This window comes from Physeter macrocephalus, chromosome 18, assembly GCF_002837175.3.
Source record: "Physeter macrocephalus isolate SW-GA chromosome 18, ASM283717v5, whole genome shotgun sequence".
NCBI lineage: Eukaryota > Metazoa > Chordata > Mammalia > Artiodactyla > Physeteridae > Physeter > Physeter macrocephalus.
In genome coordinates this window covers 87,404,696-87,424,342 of record NC_041231.1, presented here as the reverse complement: position 1 = coordinate 87,424,342, position 19,647 = coordinate 87,404,696, and the positions used below count along the sequence as shown (strand labels likewise).

General features: G+C 41.6%; 1 protein-coding gene and 3 non-coding genes across 4 annotated transcripts; 3 read left to right on the top strand and 1 right to left on the bottom strand.

Annotated features, from left to right (window-relative positions):
* Nucleotides 1–961: 961 nt before the first annotated feature.
* Nucleotides 962–1,034, bottom strand: TRNAA-AGC (transfer RNA alanine (anticodon AGC)). The gene has a single exon. It is a non-coding gene; the product is annotated as a tRNA-Ala (tRNA).
* Nucleotides 1,035–3,651: 2,617 nt separating this feature from the next.
* On the top strand, nucleotides 3,652–3,739 carry TRNAY-GUA (transfer RNA tyrosine (anticodon GUA)). Its single transcript is given in 2 exon segments — nucleotides 3,652–3,688; nucleotides 3,704–3,739. It is a non-coding gene; the product is annotated as a tRNA-Tyr (tRNA).
* Nucleotides 3,740–4,183: 444 nt separating this feature from the next.
* TRNAY-GUA (transfer RNA tyrosine (anticodon GUA)) lies at nucleotides 4,184–4,273 on the top strand. Its single transcript is given in 2 exon segments — nucleotides 4,184–4,220; nucleotides 4,238–4,273. It is a non-coding gene; the product is annotated as a tRNA-Tyr (tRNA).
* Nucleotides 4,274–5,417: 1,144 nt separating this feature from the next.
* ABT1 (activator of basal transcription 1) lies at nucleotides 5,418–8,775 on the top strand. Its single transcript, XM_007128594.4, has 3 exons — nucleotides 5,418–5,666; nucleotides 6,344–6,549; nucleotides 6,706–8,775. The coding sequence occupies exons 1-3, from the start codon at nucleotides 5,426–5,428 to the stop codon at nucleotides 7,084–7,086; spliced, it is 828 nt and encodes a 275-aa protein (XP_007128656.1). The 5' UTR covers nucleotides 5,418–5,425; the 3' UTR covers nucleotides 7,087–8,775.
* Nucleotides 8,776–19,647: the final 10,872 nt, after the last annotated feature.

Below are 19,647 nucleotides of genomic sequence, written 5' to 3'. Positions count from 1 at the left end.
ATTCTCAACCCTGGCGCAGAAAAGTGGGTGGATGTCAGAATCACCTGGGACTATTTTACAAAGCGCCTTTAGTTGCGCCACTTCGAAGGTGGGACCCAGGCATTGGTAGTTTTAAAAGCTCCCAGGTGATTTTAATGTGTTGCACGGTTTGAGAACCACTGCAGAAGAGAAAAGTGTTAGAATTAAAAATAATAGACAGGGGAAAATTGATAGAATTTTCTACCCACTTTGGTCTAAACTGGTAGCTTCCTTGATCTTTGAAAGCGACTCGAGGGCAAAAGAGTAAACAAGAAAAACTGTCCAATTTTCAAAGATAACATGCGCCTTGGTTGCAAATTGTATTAGATAGTCCTGGACTGAGCTTCTCACCAACGCACCATAGATTCCAACCCAAACAAGTTCTCCACTGCTATTTCCCTCCCATAATTGGGCCATATTCTGCAATATTCCAGTATCAATTGGCAGTAGCGGCCCCACCATCCCCGTAGAAACAGCCAGATGACTCCAGAAGAGGACGAGTGAATGTAAAAAAAACAAACCTCAAATATACCTACATATTTTTGGTTCTTCAAAATTTCATTAAGAAATGGAAATTATTTGTTCCAGTTTTAAGAACTTGAGGTGGCCCTCAATAGGTCATACATGTGGGAAATAGATTCTGAGAATAAAAATGTAATATTAATGTATTAATATTAAATGTATTAAATATAAAATGTATTAATATTAATGTAATATCAATAAATAATTGAAGTGTAGATTTGTAAATCCACCTGGCAGAGGCCAATATTCAAATCTTCAAAAGGCGAGAGAAATCTCAGAGTCCAACCTTCCCTATCCTGTCACTGGAGACAAGGGAGAGGCCATCAATTAGGAATTGGAACCTTACGTGGTAACGTTGTAACAAGGTGTTTATTTACAGAAGCATGGAAATAAAGGCCAAAGAGTAGGCGGAACATAAAGCTGGAGAATGCGGGCATCGATCCCACTACCTCTCGCATGCTAAGCGAGCGCTCTACCACTTGAGCTAATTCCCCTCCCTACTCGACCCTTCTTCCTCCCATACTTTAATATACGAATGTAATTCAGAACTCGGCCACCTTGATTTCTAGTTGGCGTTAGACAATAGGATCAAAGTACGGGTTATCAAACAGCCCCTGGGGCGCCACCTATAATCTGTTCTACGGTGCTGGATCCTGTTGAGAGATGACTGCAGAGTGCAGGTGGACCAGGGCGTGGAATCCATAGAAACACCTGTCTTCGAAATTGGGCAAGAGTTTAACACTGCAATCATATCTACGGAAACCGGGGACCGGAAGGAAACTGTATGTATATCCAGGAGGGCAAATCAAGTTTCTCAGGCAATGAGACTCGGCTTTTGGCCATCCCAATGGTTCCTGCCAATCCCCGCACTCCTAAATTTTCCAACTGATTCTGCTAGCACCAGAAACAGATTCTCCAGAGTTCCTACGAATGTCCCCTAAGATCTGCTTTCTGTCTGGCTTTTTTTATCAATAAAAACCACCGTCGGTGGACACAAGGTCACGAGGGGGCGTGCGTCCCAGTTAATTTCTCTCTTCATTCTGGCTTCGTAGTCCCGATTTCGATCAAGGGTGTACATTTTTCTAAGGTAAACACTAATAGGAGAAGTGAATATAATCATGGCTGCAGACTTAGATCTGGATTCCTTGCAAAAAACCGAAAGTAGTAGTTGCCTCTTTTTCTTCTGGGCCTGTGGAGTACTAGGTACCAGGTACTGCGCTAGGTGCTCGGTACTTCACAGAACTAGTTCTTTAGAGAACTCGAGCATTGCTAGAGACCCATCACTTGCAGGAAGCCATGTTAAGACCCTTCCTGTCAACTGTTTCTTTGTCTGAAATTCCATCATTAGAAACTTTTTTATTTTGGTTTAATGTTATTTTCTAGTCTCAATGAAATTGGGACAAGGTGATGAAATGGAGAAGATGAAACATTTTACTTAAGAAAGTGACTCTATGTCCCTATGCTGTGCAGGCACGCTGCGCAGGCCTTTCCAGGACCATTTTAATGCCCGTAATGCTTGCTCTTTTCTTTTTCATTGCAATCAGGGCTGACAAAAAAGTGAATAACTTTCTGTGGGAAGAAATCCTCCACCTTCCTGCACCCCCTCCATTTGAGACAAAAGAGTTCAAAACTCAGGTGTTCTAAGTAGGTGTGTAGAAACCCACCATTCATCTCAAAACTTGGCTCAAGGTCAGCCTTGCCTTGATTCTCTCCACAATCTGGGTGCTCTCTCCTTACTTCTCCTTGGACAGAATTTACCCAGCTACAGAAGTCAGTTTGGCCTCCACTCATTTTTTTTCTCCATTTAGTTTCCATGATTCTATTAGGGGTGCAAGTGTGGAATTGGAGTGAAAGAAAGTGGACTAATTCCATAGCTCAGATCCATGGATTAAGCTTTGGGATGACTGACTGTGAACTGGGAGCAACTAGGGGCTTTCAACCATGAGCTGGGAGTTCTAGTTTCCAATAACATTGGATTAGGTATTAAAATTTCAACAGCTTAGCTTGCACAGAGGTAAAATGACGATCAAAAGTAATATCTTAAAATTCACATGGAAGTTTTCCCAGTTGTTAAACTACTGACTCCACTTTAAACTCACTGTTCTGGACTGCATTGTGTTCTTCCAAAATCCAAATGTGACCGTATTCAAAATTGGAAAGTAATTAAGGTTAATGCAGTACTTAGGGTGGGGCCTGATCCCATAGGATTACTATTTTCATAATGGGTAACACCAGAGAGTTCTCTCAAGTCAGGAAGAGAGCTCTCACTGGGAATTAAATGGCTGTCATCTTGATCTTGGACATCCCAGCCTCCAGAACTGTGAGAAAATAAATTTCTGTTATTTAAGCCACCCAGTCTGTGGTATTTTGTCATAGCAGCCAGAGCAGACTAAGATACTCATCCTTCTTTAATCTGCCTTGTGATAAAGGAGGTAGGACTCTGAAAAAAGAATATATTTGCATTTAAATTTTTTAGGGGTTTTTGTTTCACTTTAATTGCTCCACAATAATTATGCAATATAATATGAACCACCCAAATTATTTATCCAAGTAAGAAAATTCACACACACACTCCACATATTTCATCATTAGAGCTATGAATACACACGATTTCCCATTAGATTTTCAGAAAGGAGAATCATAGTGATACCAAAATGCACTGGATATTGCTCTGTTCACAACTTTGGGATCCTCTTCAACCCAGATGTCTGTGTTTACGTAATTATATCATTTATCGAGCCAACCTAGACACTTTTGAGAGAAAAAGGAGGAAGTAATTAGAGGGGACAGCAGGAAATCGGGCGTAATCCAGGGAATTCACCCTAGGTATATAATACTTAGGGAGGAGGACATGGGATTCCGGTAGGGTTTTTGTTTTGAGATATACACAGAACAATATCCTAACGTCTTAAATGTACAACTCAATGGATTTTACATGTTTATTAAACCCAGGAAACCAACTACCCAGATCATGACATAGAACCCATTCAGTGTCTTAAAAGACTGCTTAAATTTGATTATACTTTCAAAAGTGAACATGAATATTATCAAAGCGGAAACCATCTGGATAGACATTAGGATAGGGAGTCTAAAATAATGGCTGTAAGTGGTCCTTCGATAGCTCAGTTGGTAGAGCGGAGGACTGTAGGTACAACACTCGGCTATCCTTAGGTCGCTGGTTCGAATCCGGCTCGAAGGACGAGAATTTTTGAAAATTCTAGATCGAACATACACATAGAGTGAATGAACTCTTTTCCGGTCCCAAAGAATAAACTGGACAGTAACTCCGCTTCAAGATAATAGCTCCCTCTTCAACCCATTTAGGAAAACTCTTTCATTTATGGCTCACTTCTGATTGAGAGAGGAGGCGCTAAGCTGATGAGACAGCAGGAGTGTCAAGGGTGATGGTCCTATCTGTATTGTATCCAAGGGAGCAGGATAATGAATTAAAGCACAGCTCTTTAGTGTTCAAGGGCATTAATTTTTTAGTATACTCCTATAATCACTACCCGTATCAGTTTTAGAATGTTTCTAGCACCCTTCATGTTTGCTTCTAGTTTTGAAATAAACTTACAGTCAAAACAAAACTATAGGATAGAGGTAAAGATTATTTAAAGTATTCTAAGGCCACCCCTTCAAAGGCCCTTCGATAGCTCAGCTGGTAGAGCGGAGGACTGTAGGTGTTTGATTACCGGTTATCCTTAGGTCGCTGGTTCGAATCCGGCTCGAAGGACTCCCGTTTTTGAAACGTTGTCAGGCCTGAACACGACAGAAACAGTGAACAGTCATTTGTGCTCAGATCTTGTAGGAATGAGTGTATAAACAAACAAGCGATCCTCAGGTACGCCCAGGAGCCTGTCAACAAAGGTTGCTTCAGCGAGACAGAAGGTGAGTCAGAGTGTCCTCTTGTGGTGACCATTCCTTCGGTACCTTTAATTCAAAATAACGAGTACGCCATTGAGGCATATTTTTGGGTGGCCTACCCTGGACCCCAACACTGTGAAAACAACTCCTGGAGAGAATAAAGCTCGCGGTACAGGCAGTCGCCTAAATCAGGGCCACGTATACCTTTGACAATAGGTATTTGTAACATAAGTATAAATACGAATCATGCATCAACACAAATGTAAAACAGGCGCCAAATAAGTTTTTAAAAGAAATAATTGTCAAACATTAAAATTTTTTAGACATTTTATTCACAAAATCAAATTTTAAATTAATATTTTAAACTAAAAATTTTTTAACTAAATGAAAAGGTCACAGATGAAATTTTCCAATATTAAATCTCAACTAAATTTCCAAAACTTATATTTGCAAAGTTAAATTACATTTTCAAAACTTAAATTTAAAATATTCAAATCTCTAAGTTAAATTTTGAAAAATAATTAAAACTTCAAACTTATTAATTAAAAAATTGAAATTTAAGTAACCTTTAAAAGTTGAGTCATCCCCCAACCTGGGTCTCACCCGAGTCCCTTGGGTAAAATGCTATTTTGACCGCTAGAACACAAAGAAACCTCCCCTCACTCCCAAAATAGTTCTCCAAAATTTCCGGAAGAGCCTGCCTCATCCCGTCCTTTTGCATCTCACCGAGGAGTGCTATAGGGTAAGGTATACTTGGGGCTCTACCTCTCCGGTTCTGCCTCTTCAGCTCAAGTTCTCTCACGCTTTGAATCTCCCGGCAGACCCGGGGCCCACTTCCGCCCTCTCCTCTAGGCCTAGACTCGCGGGCACCACCCAATCTTGTCCTTTCCTTTGTCGTCACCCGGACCGACCCCGCCCCCTCGACACAGGCCGACCCCGCCCCCTCGACACAGGCCGTCGCACACGGTGCGCGTCAGAGGTGCGGCGCTTTACGGCTGCCCTGCTTTACCTACCCGCAAGCATGGAGGCAGAAGAATCCGAGAAGGGAGCAGCTGAGCTGGAACCTCTGGAAGGGAGTGACCAGAAATCAGAGGCAGAGGAGGAACAGGAGGAATCCGAAGAGGCGGCTGGCGGCAGCAAGAAACGGGTAGTGCCAGGTATTGTGTACCTGGGCCACATACCGCCCCGCTTTAGGCCTTTGCACGTACGGAACCTTCTCAGCGCCTACGGCGAGGTCGGGCGCGTTTTTTTCCAGCCGGAAGGTAAGTGCTCAGGCCTTGGCGGTGAGGGTAGCAGGGTGATGCTCGCTGGCAGTGAGCACGCAATGCGTGTTCTGTTGCCTCAGCTGCCCTGGTCCGAGGCGCTGAAGGAGCCAGGGACCCGCGTCCGGCTTCTTTGGTAAATCGGTAGCGCGCATGTCTCTTAGGAGGCGGCAATGGGATGTGGATAGCGCAGTATATACCTCGCTGAGCCTTAGTTCTCGGATAGCTAACTTTTGGATTTTAATTTCGGCTCCGCCCACCCCCTTTTTTCCTGAGCCGAATTTACCAGTTTGTTAAATGGGTACAGCCTGAATTAAAATCTCAGTGGTTTTTCCACAAAACTGAACGTATCTCTTTGTCATCGTGGCGCAGGTCAAGAAGTTATGATCGGCCGCCCCCAGCTCGCATACAGACACTAATTGGAACTGGGGTTGGGGGCCTGTGCGGGTTTTAAAGAGAGCGTTTAGGGGAGACCTGATAAAGGAGTTAACATTTGATGAAAGGATTGAGTTAGACAAGGGGAAAAGGGTGGACTTTGCAGTTATCCGTTTCCGGGCAAAGACCTTGAGGTGGGGCTCTGGCCTGAGGGAAGGTTTGGAGAATTCGGCGAATGGGAGGTGCAGTTGAGTGGGTGCTGTATTGGCCTCCTTGACCACTGCTCTGTCTTTGCTTCGCAGATGGGTTCGTGAGGCGCAAGAAGAAGGCAGCGGCAGCCCCCGCTGCGGGAGGAAAAAAGCGGTCCAAGTACAGCAAGGACTACACCGAGGGCTGGGTGGAGTTCCGGGACAAGCGAGTAGCCAAGCGTGTGGCAGCCAGTCTTCACAACACGCCCATGGGCTCCCGCAGGCGCAGCCCCTTTCGTTATGACCTGTGGAACCTCAGGGTGAGGGGATCGGCTTGTCTGTCGCACCGCTCAGCCTTCCGGCTTCCCAGCCCCAGCCGGCGCACCCCTGTCACCTCTTGTTGGCCCCGGCCCCCCCATCTCCTCTCCGTTCCAGATTTGCCCTACTCAGAGCTTTTCTTGTTTTCCCTTCCGCAGTACCTGCACCGTTTTACCTGGTCCCACCTCAGCGAGCATCTTGCTTTTGAGCGCCAGGTACGCAGGCAGCGCCTGAGGGCTGAGGTTGCCCAGGCCAAGCGTGAGACTGACTTCTATCTTCGAAGCGTGGAGCGCGGACAGCGTTTCCTTGCCGCTGATGGGGACTCTACCCGCCCAAACGTCTCCTGGGCCTTTGCCCAGCGTCCTACTGAGCAGGAGCTGAGGGCCCGGAAGGCAGCTCGGCCAGGAGGACGTGAACGGGCTCGCCTGGCTCATGCTCAGGACCAGGCCCGCTCCAACAGAGGGCTTCTTGCCAAGATCTTTGGATCCCCCACCCCCTCAGAGAGCATGGAGGACTCCTCACTGGTCAGGAACTCTTGAGGGGCAGGGAGGCCCCTTCCACCTCCTAGCCCAGCCCAGCGTCCTATCTACCTGATAATGACTACCCAGGCAGACATTTTATTGTGTTTCTCAAACCAGGAGTGAGTGCTCAGACATAAAAGTTTTGAAGGCCTCTCCTTCCCCCTCCAATTCCTGTCCATGCCTCGCTGAGGCACTTAGTTTTTACTAGCATAATTATGACTACTGCACATGTCTGTTTTGCCTTGTTTGATTCTTGGCTACCTGCCTCCTGCCCACTGGGGCCCTCTAAAAATCCTGCTTTCTGGCCCCAGGAAGAGCCTTTACTTTGAGCTAGACTGATAATGGCTATAGTCCAGACAGCTGTTTACCCACCACATTACTGGGCATCAGCAACATACTTTTTATTTAGAAAAGATTAATAGGGACAGGGGTTAATGGGTTAGAGTGGCTTGGGAGCCACCTTCCAAATGTATTTATAGAAAAGAAAAAATATATATATTTTTTACATGCCTTTGTAGTTTATGGGGGGTGGGGATGGTCATTGGATAAGTTCCAACTTCTGTCTGTGTCTCATTCACTCACCTTTACTCCATCTCCTGGTCTCAGACCCCCCCACTCCCCCCGAATTCAACCTGGATCCTTTTCTATGTATAAAATCAATTTCTTAGGCCATGTTATTAATAGTTATCTAATTCAGCATTTACTAAGTCGCTGTATGAGGACACAGAGTGACAGTGGTTCACATGGCCCTTGGTGTAAGTCTTATAGACCAGGGGTCCCCAACCCTTGGGCCTCGGACCGGTATTGGCAGCACAGCAGGAGGTGAACGGTAGGCAAGCGAGCGAAGCTTCATCTGCCGCACCCCATCACTCACATTGCCGACTGAACCATGCCCGCACCCCACCCCGCCCCCATCCATGAAAAAATTGTCTTTCACGGAACCGGTCCCTGGTGCCAAAAAGGTTGGGGACCACTGTTACAGACCACTTAAAAAAACATAAATGTTTAGAAAATAAATGCACAGAAGTACTACAGGCATCATGGTGGATGTGTATAGGGGTAGAGTGGGGCCATGGGAAGGCATGGGTGACTCTGGGAGGGGAAGCAATGCTGTCAATGTGGAGCTGATTTCTGATCAGAGGCTTCTGACATGGGTCAGTTTTCACCAGGTTTTTCAGATCATTCCTGAAAAGTGAACAGAAGTCTGAAAGAGCCTAGTGTATTCCTATAACTGAAAACAAAGCTCCGCGGATGTAGTGTTGGGTTCAAACCATTGTAAAGGTAGGCAAAGCCTAGGAGGTGTACACATGATGTTCCTCTGGTGCACGTATACATGTTGTCTACGCTTAGATGAGAAAGTTCGTAAGCAACATGCAAAGCAGCTCTGGAGGTGACAAAGAATCCGTGTGAGCCACTAAGGGGAACTGAAAACTGAGGTGTTACAATAAACTGAGAAAAATCTACACACAGCCTCATAATAGATTAAAACTCTGGTCAGTACCAGGCTTTTAAACTTACAGGAGGTGTTAGAGTGATAATAATAAATAATTTGAGTTTTGCTTGTGCTGTGTTTGTTTTTTTGTTTTTCCCTTCACTGTCATCAGTATAATTATCCATGTGTTCTTTGCATGAAGTGGATTCATCCACTTTGGCTCTAAAATAACTTAGCCATGTTAAGATCTCAATTTGAGAGGTGCAGTTTATTTGGGAGAATAAAAATGACCATACAATAAAAAATTATGGTCTGCTTGGTGTAACATTTCTCACAATACATACTCCTCATACCCAGCACACAAACACATCTGTGTAATGTTATACCCTCTTCTTAGGAACTTGGTATTCTTGTTTGTGTACGTTTCCTGTGAGTTTGTTCCATGTGGATTCCTCAGGTCATGATGTCTTCCAAGCGAACCAGGAAGATTGAGTTTCAGAATTTGACAAGCTGTCATATTCATTTATTCAAAGTTCTGAGTGCCCATTGTCACCTTTGCTAGATAAAGTGACTACCAAGAGGAAGAAACTTCTTAAGTTCTAACAGCTTAGAAAGTAAAACACATTAGGGCTTAAATTTCTTGAATGAATGAAATTGTGTTCCCAGGTTGGCCTCAGATACCAGTATATTCAAGGTCAGCATTTCAGGTTCAAGTTTAAACAGTTCTGCACAAAGAGCTCACACCTGCAGCCAGAAAAGCTGGGTAAGTCACGGTTGGAGTGAGGAATGACAGTAAGACTAGGTGGAAGGTAATCAGTTTTCCAGGAGCTGTAATCTTGATTTCCTCAATTCTAAGCCCTTTGAACGCAGGAAAATACCTTTTACACTTACAATTTTGTTCCCATTTGAAGAGTGCTTAGCTTTTTATGTGAATTAACATTTAATGCACAACCATACAAAATGTTATCCCCACGTTTCCATCGTTAAAACTAGGCTCAGATGTGACATAATTTGCCACTTAATATTTTTCATTACCAACATCTTCCCCAGTTGCTTTCCCAGTGTGTATATGGTACATGCTTTTTGCATGAATCTCATGTAACATAAACATAGAGGGAAGAGTTATAGCAAATATGAATGGATTTATGTAATACCAAGTGTTGCAAACTGGGTGATTAACTCTCAATCATCCCCTATACGATTAGACTAAGTTATGAACGTATTGTTGCAATGAATACTCTCAATCAGCTTAGTTCCACACCATCCAAGAAGCTGGGACTCTGCATTTGCCACAAAGAGTAAATTAGTGAAATGAAGAAAGGGATCTGCCTTAAGAGAGTAAGAGGACTTTTAATAGGGTGTGTCTAGGCATGTGAAATTATTCCTGAAAATGTCCAAAAGTCACAATTAGAGCACTCTTCCTCAGTTTACTTTTCCAAGGTTCCTCCTATCTCTGCAAGTTGTCTTGCTGTTATTACAGTAGAGTTGAAGGGAAAAACCCTTTGTGTAAGCCTCAGGGATGTGCCCTGTTCCCACAGGAGAGTTAATGTTTCAGCAGATTGTTTGTGGTCCCTGACTTACAATGGTTAAACGTATAATTTTTCAACTTTAGGGTAGTGTGAAGGCTGTACACATTCAGTAGAAACTGTACTTCCAATTTTAAATTTTGATCTTTTCCATGGCTAGTGATAAGTGGTGTGATACTCTCTCCCGGTGCTGGGAAGCCAATCATAAGGATAAACCATTCTGTTTTTCTTTCAGTATAGTATTCAATAAATTACATGACATATTCAACAGTTATGAAATAGGCTTTGTGTTAGATGATTTTGCCCAACAGTAGGCTAATGGAAGTGTTCTGAGCACATTTAGGGTAGGCTAGATTAAGCTATGCTGTTCAGTAGGTTAGGTGTATTAAATGCATTTTCGAATTACAGATATTTTCAACTTCTGTGGGTTTATCCAGTGTAACCCCATCCTCAACAGAGGAAGATCTGTATTTGATTTCCCAGCCTTTAAGAGGGAGTTGACTCTAATTCCCAGCAAAAGCAGTAATCTCCTTTTTGGTAAATACATCCATCACTCTCAATGGCCATACAAAACTATCTGAGATGCTGACTAATAACTCAGCCAGAAGAATGAAATGGAAAGAAATGGGTTAAATTGTGTGCTTTTCTGGGCTCTAATTTAAAAAAAATATATATCAAAATCCTGAATACCCCTGAGACTTGAACTAAGCTTCCGTGAACAGCAATGTAGCTTTTTGGTTTTCCCTGTCCTCAGCCTCCCCTTTCAGGCGTGAAGATACTCAGGAGAATGCAGAAGAACTTACAAAGGAGCCTGATGCAGGCAGGAACACCAAACAATTGTGTCCCAAAGCCTTCACTGCAGGGTCAGGGAAGGCGGGCTGGGATTAGCATGAAAACCACAGGGAAAGGACAAAAGGGGAGGGAGGGACAGGAAAATGTATTTGAGAAGCGCGACTTCTAACCAGTTTAGAGGGCCTTCAATGGGTGGCCGCTTCCAGCACGAGGACGCGGCTGCCATGCCCCAGGACTGGTCCTAAGGTGGGCCTGAGAATAACCTGGACTCTGCGTCTGTTCCTGCCCACTCTCCTCTGCCGATGGGCTGCTGTATGTGATGAGTTAAGGATATTGAGATAGGAAGATCATCCTGGATTATCTGGATGGGCCCTAAATTTAATTACAAGTGTTCTTATAAGAGGGAGGCAGCAGAGATTTGACACAGAAGAGAAGTCCATATAGTAATAGAAGGAGGGCTTCCCTGGTGGCGCAGTGGTTGAGAATCTGCCTGCCGATGCAGGGGACACGGGTTCGAGCCCTGGTCTGGGAAGATCCCACATGCTGCGGAGCAACTGGGCCCGTGAGCCACGACTACTGAGCCTGCGCATCTGGAGCCCGTGCTCAGCAACAAGAGAGGCCCGCGCACCGCAATGAAGAGTGGCCCCCACTCGCCACAACTAGAGAAAGCCCTCTCAAAGGAACGAAGACCCAACACAGCCAAAAATAAATAAATAAATTAAAAAAATAATAATGGAAGGAGAGGAAAACAGAGTCAGAGACAGAAAATGTTACTTCAGTTTAAGATGGAGGAATGGCCTATGAGCCAACATAGGAATGAGCTCTATAAACTGGAAAAGGCAAGGAAAGGGATTCTCCTTTAAAGCCTCTGGAAGGAGAGTCGCCCTAAGAACAACTTGATTTTGGCCCAGTGAAACTTTTGACCTTTGGAACTTTAAGAGAATAAATGTGTTGTTTTAAGCTACCAAGTTTGTGGTAATTGGTTACAGCAGTCACAGGAAACTGAAGAAGACATCTATGATGTTGGTTGGTAACTACTTCAGCAAATTGTAAATATACTTCCACAGTTGCTGTTGAGAAGTCAGCTACAAACCTTTAAAAATACGTGGGAGCGGGGGTAAGGGGCATCCAAAACTATTTAGAAAGAGGTTGTTCAGAGTCCAAATACATTAATTGAGCAGTAAGTATTAGTTCACTTATGAACTAAGGGTACATGAAGAGTAAACATGTACTTGAAGTAAATATGAAGGGTAACATAGTTCAATAAGTGTTGCTTTCTGACAGAGCCAGTAAATAAAAAATGAAGGGGAGGCAAAAAATTGTATGATAATCATATAGAAACAGAAATGCATTTTGTTAGATGCAAAAGGACAAGGAAAATAAATATATTAGGATAAGATAGAAATTAAATACTAATTCTTCAGAAGAAACGGGCTTTTTCTTGGAAATCGATAGAACATGACATTTATGTTATAGTTTTTTTATATAAAGAGAAAATAACCTAATGAAAAATGTCTTGCACTTCCGAGTACACTTTACTATGGCACCATTTGAACATTCTGGGCAGAACTTTAAAATGAAGCACTAGTTACCGTGGAATAAAGAAAAAGACAACGGAGTCCAGAGCTATGGTTTTCACTTAATTAAATGTGAAAGTGCCCAAAGATAGAACTTTATTCACCTAAAGGAATACAAAATAGAAAGAAAACGAGCCCTCACCTGAGTCCTTTACAAGGAACAACTTGCTTGGCTTGGCGTTCGTGATGGTCATTTGCTTCCTCTCAACTCCTTTTCCAACTTTCTGTTGGAAACCTTGCAACACATTTTCCCCTAAATGATTTCCACCTCTTCTTTGCTCTTACTGGTGTCTTTCCCATTTAATGCATCTTCATGTATACGGAATCCTTCCAGGGGCTTCTCCATCAAGTGAATCATTAGCGAAAACTCTCTCATTGAACTGAGAGTAAATTCTGTCTGCATGTCTTTCCTTAGATTATGCTCACACTTATTCGGGTAAACAACAGTCCCGTGTCCTGCTCCCCACCCAGTGAGTACTCTGATTTTCCTCTCTAAGAATAATATCTATATTATTAAAACTTCTGTTTTTAAAACACACCATTAACATAAGAACAGTGAAAATCAAGAAGTGAAAGAACATTTTCCCAATATATGTACTCAGCAAAGGGTGCATTTCTAAAATATGTCACACAATTTAGACTGAAAACAATAAAATAATATTGTTGGAAAAAAGATGTGCCAGCATCACTGTCTCTGTGGCACAATCGGTGAGCGCCTTTGGCTGTTAACTGAAAGGTTGATGGTTCAAGCCCACCCAGAGACGGTTTCTTGGCTATAGAGAGCTTCCTTAAGAACTTTCTGCACGTGTTTTACTTTCGAATTTGTGTCTGACGATGTCAGATTCTGATAATTTTCACAAATTACTATAAATGAAAATCTAACGAACATGTTTCCTCGAGTTGTCTTTGGGATAGGTTCATCGAATATCACACAGGCTTGTGTGATAACTGAGGGGTAGAGTTGGGGAGAATGAATCCTGATCCGCAGAATTCAGGGATTGGCTTTGCGGTCAATGACTGAAGTTTTGTAGGGTTTAATAATTGGGAGCTCTTTGTGGTCAGAGAACAGGAGCCTTTACAGTCAGGGTAGAGTTGTCTGCAGAAATCAGTAATTAAGATCTAAAAAGTAAAAACTGGGAGGGAGGTCTCAGGAAGTCACTAATTTAAGGGCATCTGTGGGTGCGTGAGGAACCAATTTGGAGACACTCAAATGTTATCATGTCCCTCTGCTCCTTATACAGAGACAGGTGTAGGATTTATGGGGCCTCAGTGAGGAGGTCTAGAGATGGAGAGAGACAGAAGGACATGGTACAAATGACAGACAAGGAGACAGAGGGAGGCAGAGAGACAGGAGAAAGAGAGTCATGGAGAGATACTGAGAGACCTTCAGAGATGTGGAGAGACATAGGAGCAGAAACCCAGAGGCAAAAAAAAAAGAAAAAAAAAAAAAAAAAAGCCTGGAGTCAGTGAAGACAGATACAATTTAATTTGAAACTCAGAGAGGCAGAGCCTCCCTCCTTAAAACACTGCCCTAGGAATAGATTCCATCCCCTGATTACAAACCCCCTGCAGCAATATGGTCCTAGCAACCTGTTTAATGCTTGATTAATAGCAGGATCCCCCTTTCCCACCCTCCAGCCCCAATGGCCTGCCCTTGGCTACCAGTGTGCATCATTCTCTGTGTCATTTCCACTCAAGTCCTGTAAAGAGCAATCTGCTTCATCTATATTGTGTTACAAACGGACAGTTGTGGTTAGGGTACTCATGTTCTACCATTTAAAAACAATCAGGGCTTCCCTGGTGGCACAGTGGTTGAGAGTCCCCCTGCCGATGCAGGAGACACGGGTTCGTGCCCCGGTCCGGAAGGATCCCACGTGCCGCGGAGCGGCTGGGCCCGTGAGCCATGGCCTCTGAGCCTGTGCATCCGGAGCCTGTGCTCCGCAATGGGAGAGGCCACAACAGTGAGAGGCCCACGTACCGCAAAATAAATAAATAAATAAATAAAAATAAAAACAATCAGAATCACATCTAGTGCAGAATGCATTATTTCTCTAAAGGACAAACGCTGGGCAAGCAAAAACACCACTGACCAGAATATTCGGTTAACCACGGCACCCTATTCACTGATTCTACAAGAAAATAAAGAGTTTGAAGTATGTGCCATGTGCTGACAATGGAGCAATGATAACTGTGTGTGACACCTACAGAAAGAGATTGACAAGTGTTACTTTACTGAACATGTTAAGCCCCCTCCATTGGCCTCACAGGTGGTCTGTTCTGGTTGCCATCACTGCTCTGATTCCAAAGACAAAGCTCACCTTTGTGTCGTGCGGTCTGCTGTTGCCCAGTAGTGCTGTGGTAAACATGGAGAGTCTGTGGATTGGTGAGCAGCTTTACTTTGATCAAGTTCTGAAGAAGCCATGGGAGGCTGTGACAGCATTACTTAAGGATGTGGGGTCAGTGAGAATTGGTGGTTTGTGTAGCTGTAATTTTTAAAAACAGTTATAAGTCTATTTAGGTAAGTTTGAAAAATCAGCTTTCTGTAATATTTTCTGCTTTAGATGACCAAAAATTGTAAAAATCTTAAGGATTTAGTCTTATTAGAAGGGAGTATGAAGGTGTAGAGTCATTTTTAAGGGAGGAAGCTTTGAGAACAAGCTTTCATGATCACTAAGTCTGGGACCAATTAAGGAAAAATGGAACATATTCAGCTCTTTACCAAAATTGAAATTAAAAAAATGGAAGACGAGAAATCTCAGTATCCCGAACAAGGTGATTTGATATCAACCTTCACAAGGACAGAGAACTAGAAGATGAACTGACAGCTTTCAATACCAAGTGGCTGAAGCCTTCAACATTTATCAGAAATAGGAAGAACACCTTCTAATAGTTTAAAAAAACACTGGTTTGGATAGAAAGACCCACTTTCAGAAAAGTCTCAATCTGCTTTCATAAGAAGCAGAAGAACAGAAGGAAAACCAAACTGTTTGAAACCCTGTAATATGTATAAAGTCTTACTCATAAGAAATGTCAGATCAGTTCTCTCAAGAGTAACTTAAAGTTGACAGATCTGGCTGCTGTACTTGGAGAAGATAACATGGATATTGTAAATTGATGGAATTGTCAGAAAAATAAAGAATAAAACAAAGACTAAGTCAGAAAATAGATATTCTTCTGTGTTGCTTTAAAAGAATCATTGAAGAAACTTGTTTATGCTTCTAAATCAAATACTTATTGAAAAACTCTTAAAGGAGAAAGAAATCAAATGTACTAAATTGGCTGAAAAAGAATACAAAAGAAGCACTTTCAGGTTGTACTATATATATACACGCTTGGGAAGAATCTATGCAGACGGGGAATGCTCCATTTGAAAGTGAGTTTCAAAGTCTTCAGGAGAAAGTTAATGGCATTCAAGAAAATGAAATGCAATTCCAGAGAATATTTGATCTACAAAGAATTCATTGCTTAACATGGAGATGAACATACTCCATGTTGTATGTCTTCTTTGGGAAAACATCTATTCAGGTCCTCTACCCATTTTATAATCAGATTGTTTTTTTTCTATTGAGTTATATGAGTTCTTTATATATTTTAGATATTAACCCCTATTAGAATATGATTTGCAAATATTTTCTCCCATTTGGTAGGTTGCCTTTTCATTTTCTTGATGGTTTCCTTAGCCCTGCAGAAGCTTTTTAGTTTGATGTAGTCTCAATTGTTTATTTTTGCCTTTGTTGCCTTTATTTTGGTGTCAAATCCAAAAAATCATTGCTAAGACCAATGTCAAGGAGCTTACCTCCAATGTTTTCTACTAAGAGATTTATGGTTTCTGGTTTTACATTTTAGTCCCTAATCCATTTTGAGTTGATTTTTGTGTATGGTATAAGATAGGGGTCCAGTTTCATTCTTTGCATGTGACTGTCCAATTTTCCCAAAACATTTATTGAAGAGACCATCCTATCTCTACTGTGTATTCTTGGCTCCTTTGTCATAAATTACTTGACCATATAGGCATGGGTTTATTTCTGGGCTGTCTGTTCTGTTCCATTGATTTGTGGGTCTGTTTTTAATGCCAGTGGCATACTGTTTTGATTACTATAGCTTTGTAATATAGTTGACATCAGGAAGTGTGATGCCTCTAGCTTTGTTTTCTTTCTCAAGAATTGCTTTGGCCATTCATGGTCTTTTGTGATTCCAAACAAATTTTAGGATTGTTTGTCCTCTTTCTGTGGAAAATGTCATTGAGATTTTGATAGGGATTGCATAATGAAGATCACCTTCAGTAGTATGGCCATTTAAACAATATTAATTGGATTGGGCAGGAAGTTTTAGGGGGAGCCATGCATAGAGAGAACTAAGAATGTAGAGACTGTTGAGTGAAGCCCCAATATTTGAATCACTAGTGTCATAAGAAAAAAGAGACCAACAGTGAGTAGTGGCATCTATTTTAAGACAATGTATGACCATTATTGTACATTTGAAATGTTCCTCCAAAATAATAATAATAATAAAGTGGTACAAAAAGGAAAATCCCTCATCAACTCAGTAATCATCTCAGGCTCTATACTGATGAATTAGCATATAATTCTGCTCCTTTTCTCAGCCATAGTAAGGTAAAATGTCTCTGGTAGCAAACTATCCGTTGTATGGAAGTTTTTTAATGAAGAACAAGCATGTTTTGGGCTTATTAGTAGCTCAATCTAAAAGTGTCAACTGACAAAGAAAATATGAAGGACTAAAAAAGCTTATTGAACAAGCTTTGCCATGAAATAGAGAACAGTAGACTCCAAGGACCAAGATGGCATTGTTAACTTTGGAAAGAATAGAGCCTGCACAATAGCATCAACTGAGAAGATTTTGAAATTAGCAATGCCTGGCCTCTTCCCAAGAGATGCTGTTTCAATTGGACTCAGAAGGGTCTGGTCCTAGAAATATTTTTGAATCTCCTCAAAAGATTCTAATAAGTGTTTAAGTTTGAGAACCATTGAGATAGAGGCGTGATAAATTGTTAGGATTTTAAAAGCCAGACATTAGGTGAATATGTCAAGCAGTCTATATTATTAATGATGAAAGGAAGAGATCATTCTTTACTCCCTGGTATAAAAAATAAAGCTTATACTGGAAACAGGAACAATTAGCTTGGTGATCTAGGAAAAAATTGGAAGATAATTTCACTACTGTAATTAAAGGCAAAGGACTAAATCCCTGTGGACTAAGAAATTTAACGAGGAAAAAAAAAGGCGCTAGGAACTTGGGCCCTTTTATTTACTAGGTCAGGGCTATTGTATCTTCTTGGGAAACACCACAAGGCAAGATTGGAAAATGAAGTTTAAATTACAAAATTTCTAGCACCTTCTTGGTTTCAATGAAGCAGAAATGGATGAAAACCTATACTATTTTAGCAATAAATATATTTTCTTCTTAATTTGAGCTACATTAATTCATCCCATATTTAAAACTTGAGTAATATTAGTGTTGACTAGATCTTGGAGTTTTAAAAAAGATACTATGTGAATGTAAGACATTATTATGATTTGGTTGTTCCATCAATACAATGTACACTACCTTAAATTCATTCAGAGAATTTCTTCATGGATCTCATCTATAAGTTCAAGACAGTTTTTTTTTTCCCGTAAGAAGCACGTGTCCAAATGTGTGTAAAGCGCAGTTCTGTTTGATTAAGATAGTATCTTAAAAAGGTAAGCCATTACTTTACTTTTTAGTGGCCTATACTCCAGTTTAGAGAATAAGTCATTACATAAAATAATAGGTGAAAGTAAAGATGCAAATCAGTGTATGTGTTATGGATTGAACTGTGTTCCCTTAAAATTTATATGTTGAAGTCCTAAACCCCAGTACCTCAGAATGTGACCTTCTTCAGAGATATGGTCTTTACAGAGGTAATAAAATTAAAAAGAGATCACTAGGCCTGGCGTTAATCCGAATGATTGGTATACTTATAAAAAGAGGAAATTTGGAGACAGACATGAACACGGAAAGAATGCTATGTGAAGATGAAGGAAGAGATCAAGGTTATGTCTCCACAAGCCAGGGAATATCAGAGATTGCCAGCAACCACAAGAAGTTATGTCAGAGGCTTGGAACTGATTCTTCCCTGTAGCCCTCAGAAGGAACCAATCTTGCTGACACATTGATCTGACACTTCTAGCCTCCACAATTGTGAGACAATAAGTTCCTATTGTTTAGTCTACCTGATTTTTAGTACCTTGTTATGGCAGTCTAACAAACTAATACAATATGATTAAATACCAAAAGTGTGATGATAATAATAATGATTAAGATTGTTGAAGCTTATATTTTCTGAGTTCATATTTTGGATTAAGCTTTATGTTGAGTAATTTATAAAAGTTATCTTTTGTAATCTTGGCAACAATCCTGAGAGATAGATATTAGTCTCGCTATAGAACTTAAAAAAAAAAAAATAGAGGAAGCCTGATAGTATCACTGTTGGCAGTAGAGCAATGATTCAAACCCAGATATGTCTGATCTCAAAATTGCTGTCCCTGTGCAGCACTCTGCAACAGTTTTGGTAAAGAGCAGTCGAAGAGGCCTCATGACTAAATTTAGTGAGTGGGGAGCATATTACCTATTAAAATGAAGTAGAGTTCATGAGATGATGCAGTTGTTCTAGAGCTGGAATGAAGGAATGAACTGAAAATGTTGGGGTGGCTTGGAGAACAAAGCTTATTCTTCACGAGGGAAGTAATCTGAGCCAAGACCTTATGTCAGAAAATGTGGTGGAGTGTTTGGGATGAAAAGTAGGGGTTGTGTTGGAAAAAAATGAGGAGAAACTTCATGAGATGGTGGAAGTAACCTCTTGTGCAGTATCCTGAACCCCCCAAGAAATACTTGCCATTTGCTTCTCTGACAGTTTGGAACTGGGGAGGCTTTTGAGGAGAGTAACATAACTCAATGGTACTAAAAAAAAAAAATTGAATATTTGAGAATATTGAATTGAATTGAGAATATTGTATCCACAGGATGGGAAGTAAAGGATTTACTTTATTGGAAATTTAACAATGTTACTGGGAGAGGCAGAGGAAATTTTCAGAAGTAGCCTTGTGTTTCCAATAGGTAATTGCTTTTCTCTATATGGAAAACCATGAGAGAGTCCTCTTCAAAGGCAGGAAGATGGACTACAGCAGTGGTTCTCAAACAGTAGCCATTTCCCTGGTGGCGCAGTGGTTGCGCGTCCGCCTGCCGATGCAGGGGAAGCGGGTTCGCGCCCCGG

Excerpts from the sequence above, each read along its gene's own strand:
- ABT1 (XM_007128594.4), top strand. The coding sequence starts at position 5,426 with ATGGAGGCAGAAGAATCCGAGAAGGGAGCAGCTGAGCTGGAACCTCTG. Across the intron at positions 5,667-6,343 it reads CGTTTTTTTCCAGCCGGAAG|ATGGGTTCGTGAGGCGCAAG; the intron begins GTAAGTGCTCAG and ends TTTGCTTCGCAG. Across the intron at positions 6,550-6,705 it reads ATGACCTGTGGAACCTCAGG|TACCTGCACCGTTTTACCTG; the intron begins GTGAGGGGATCG and ends TCCCTTCCGCAG.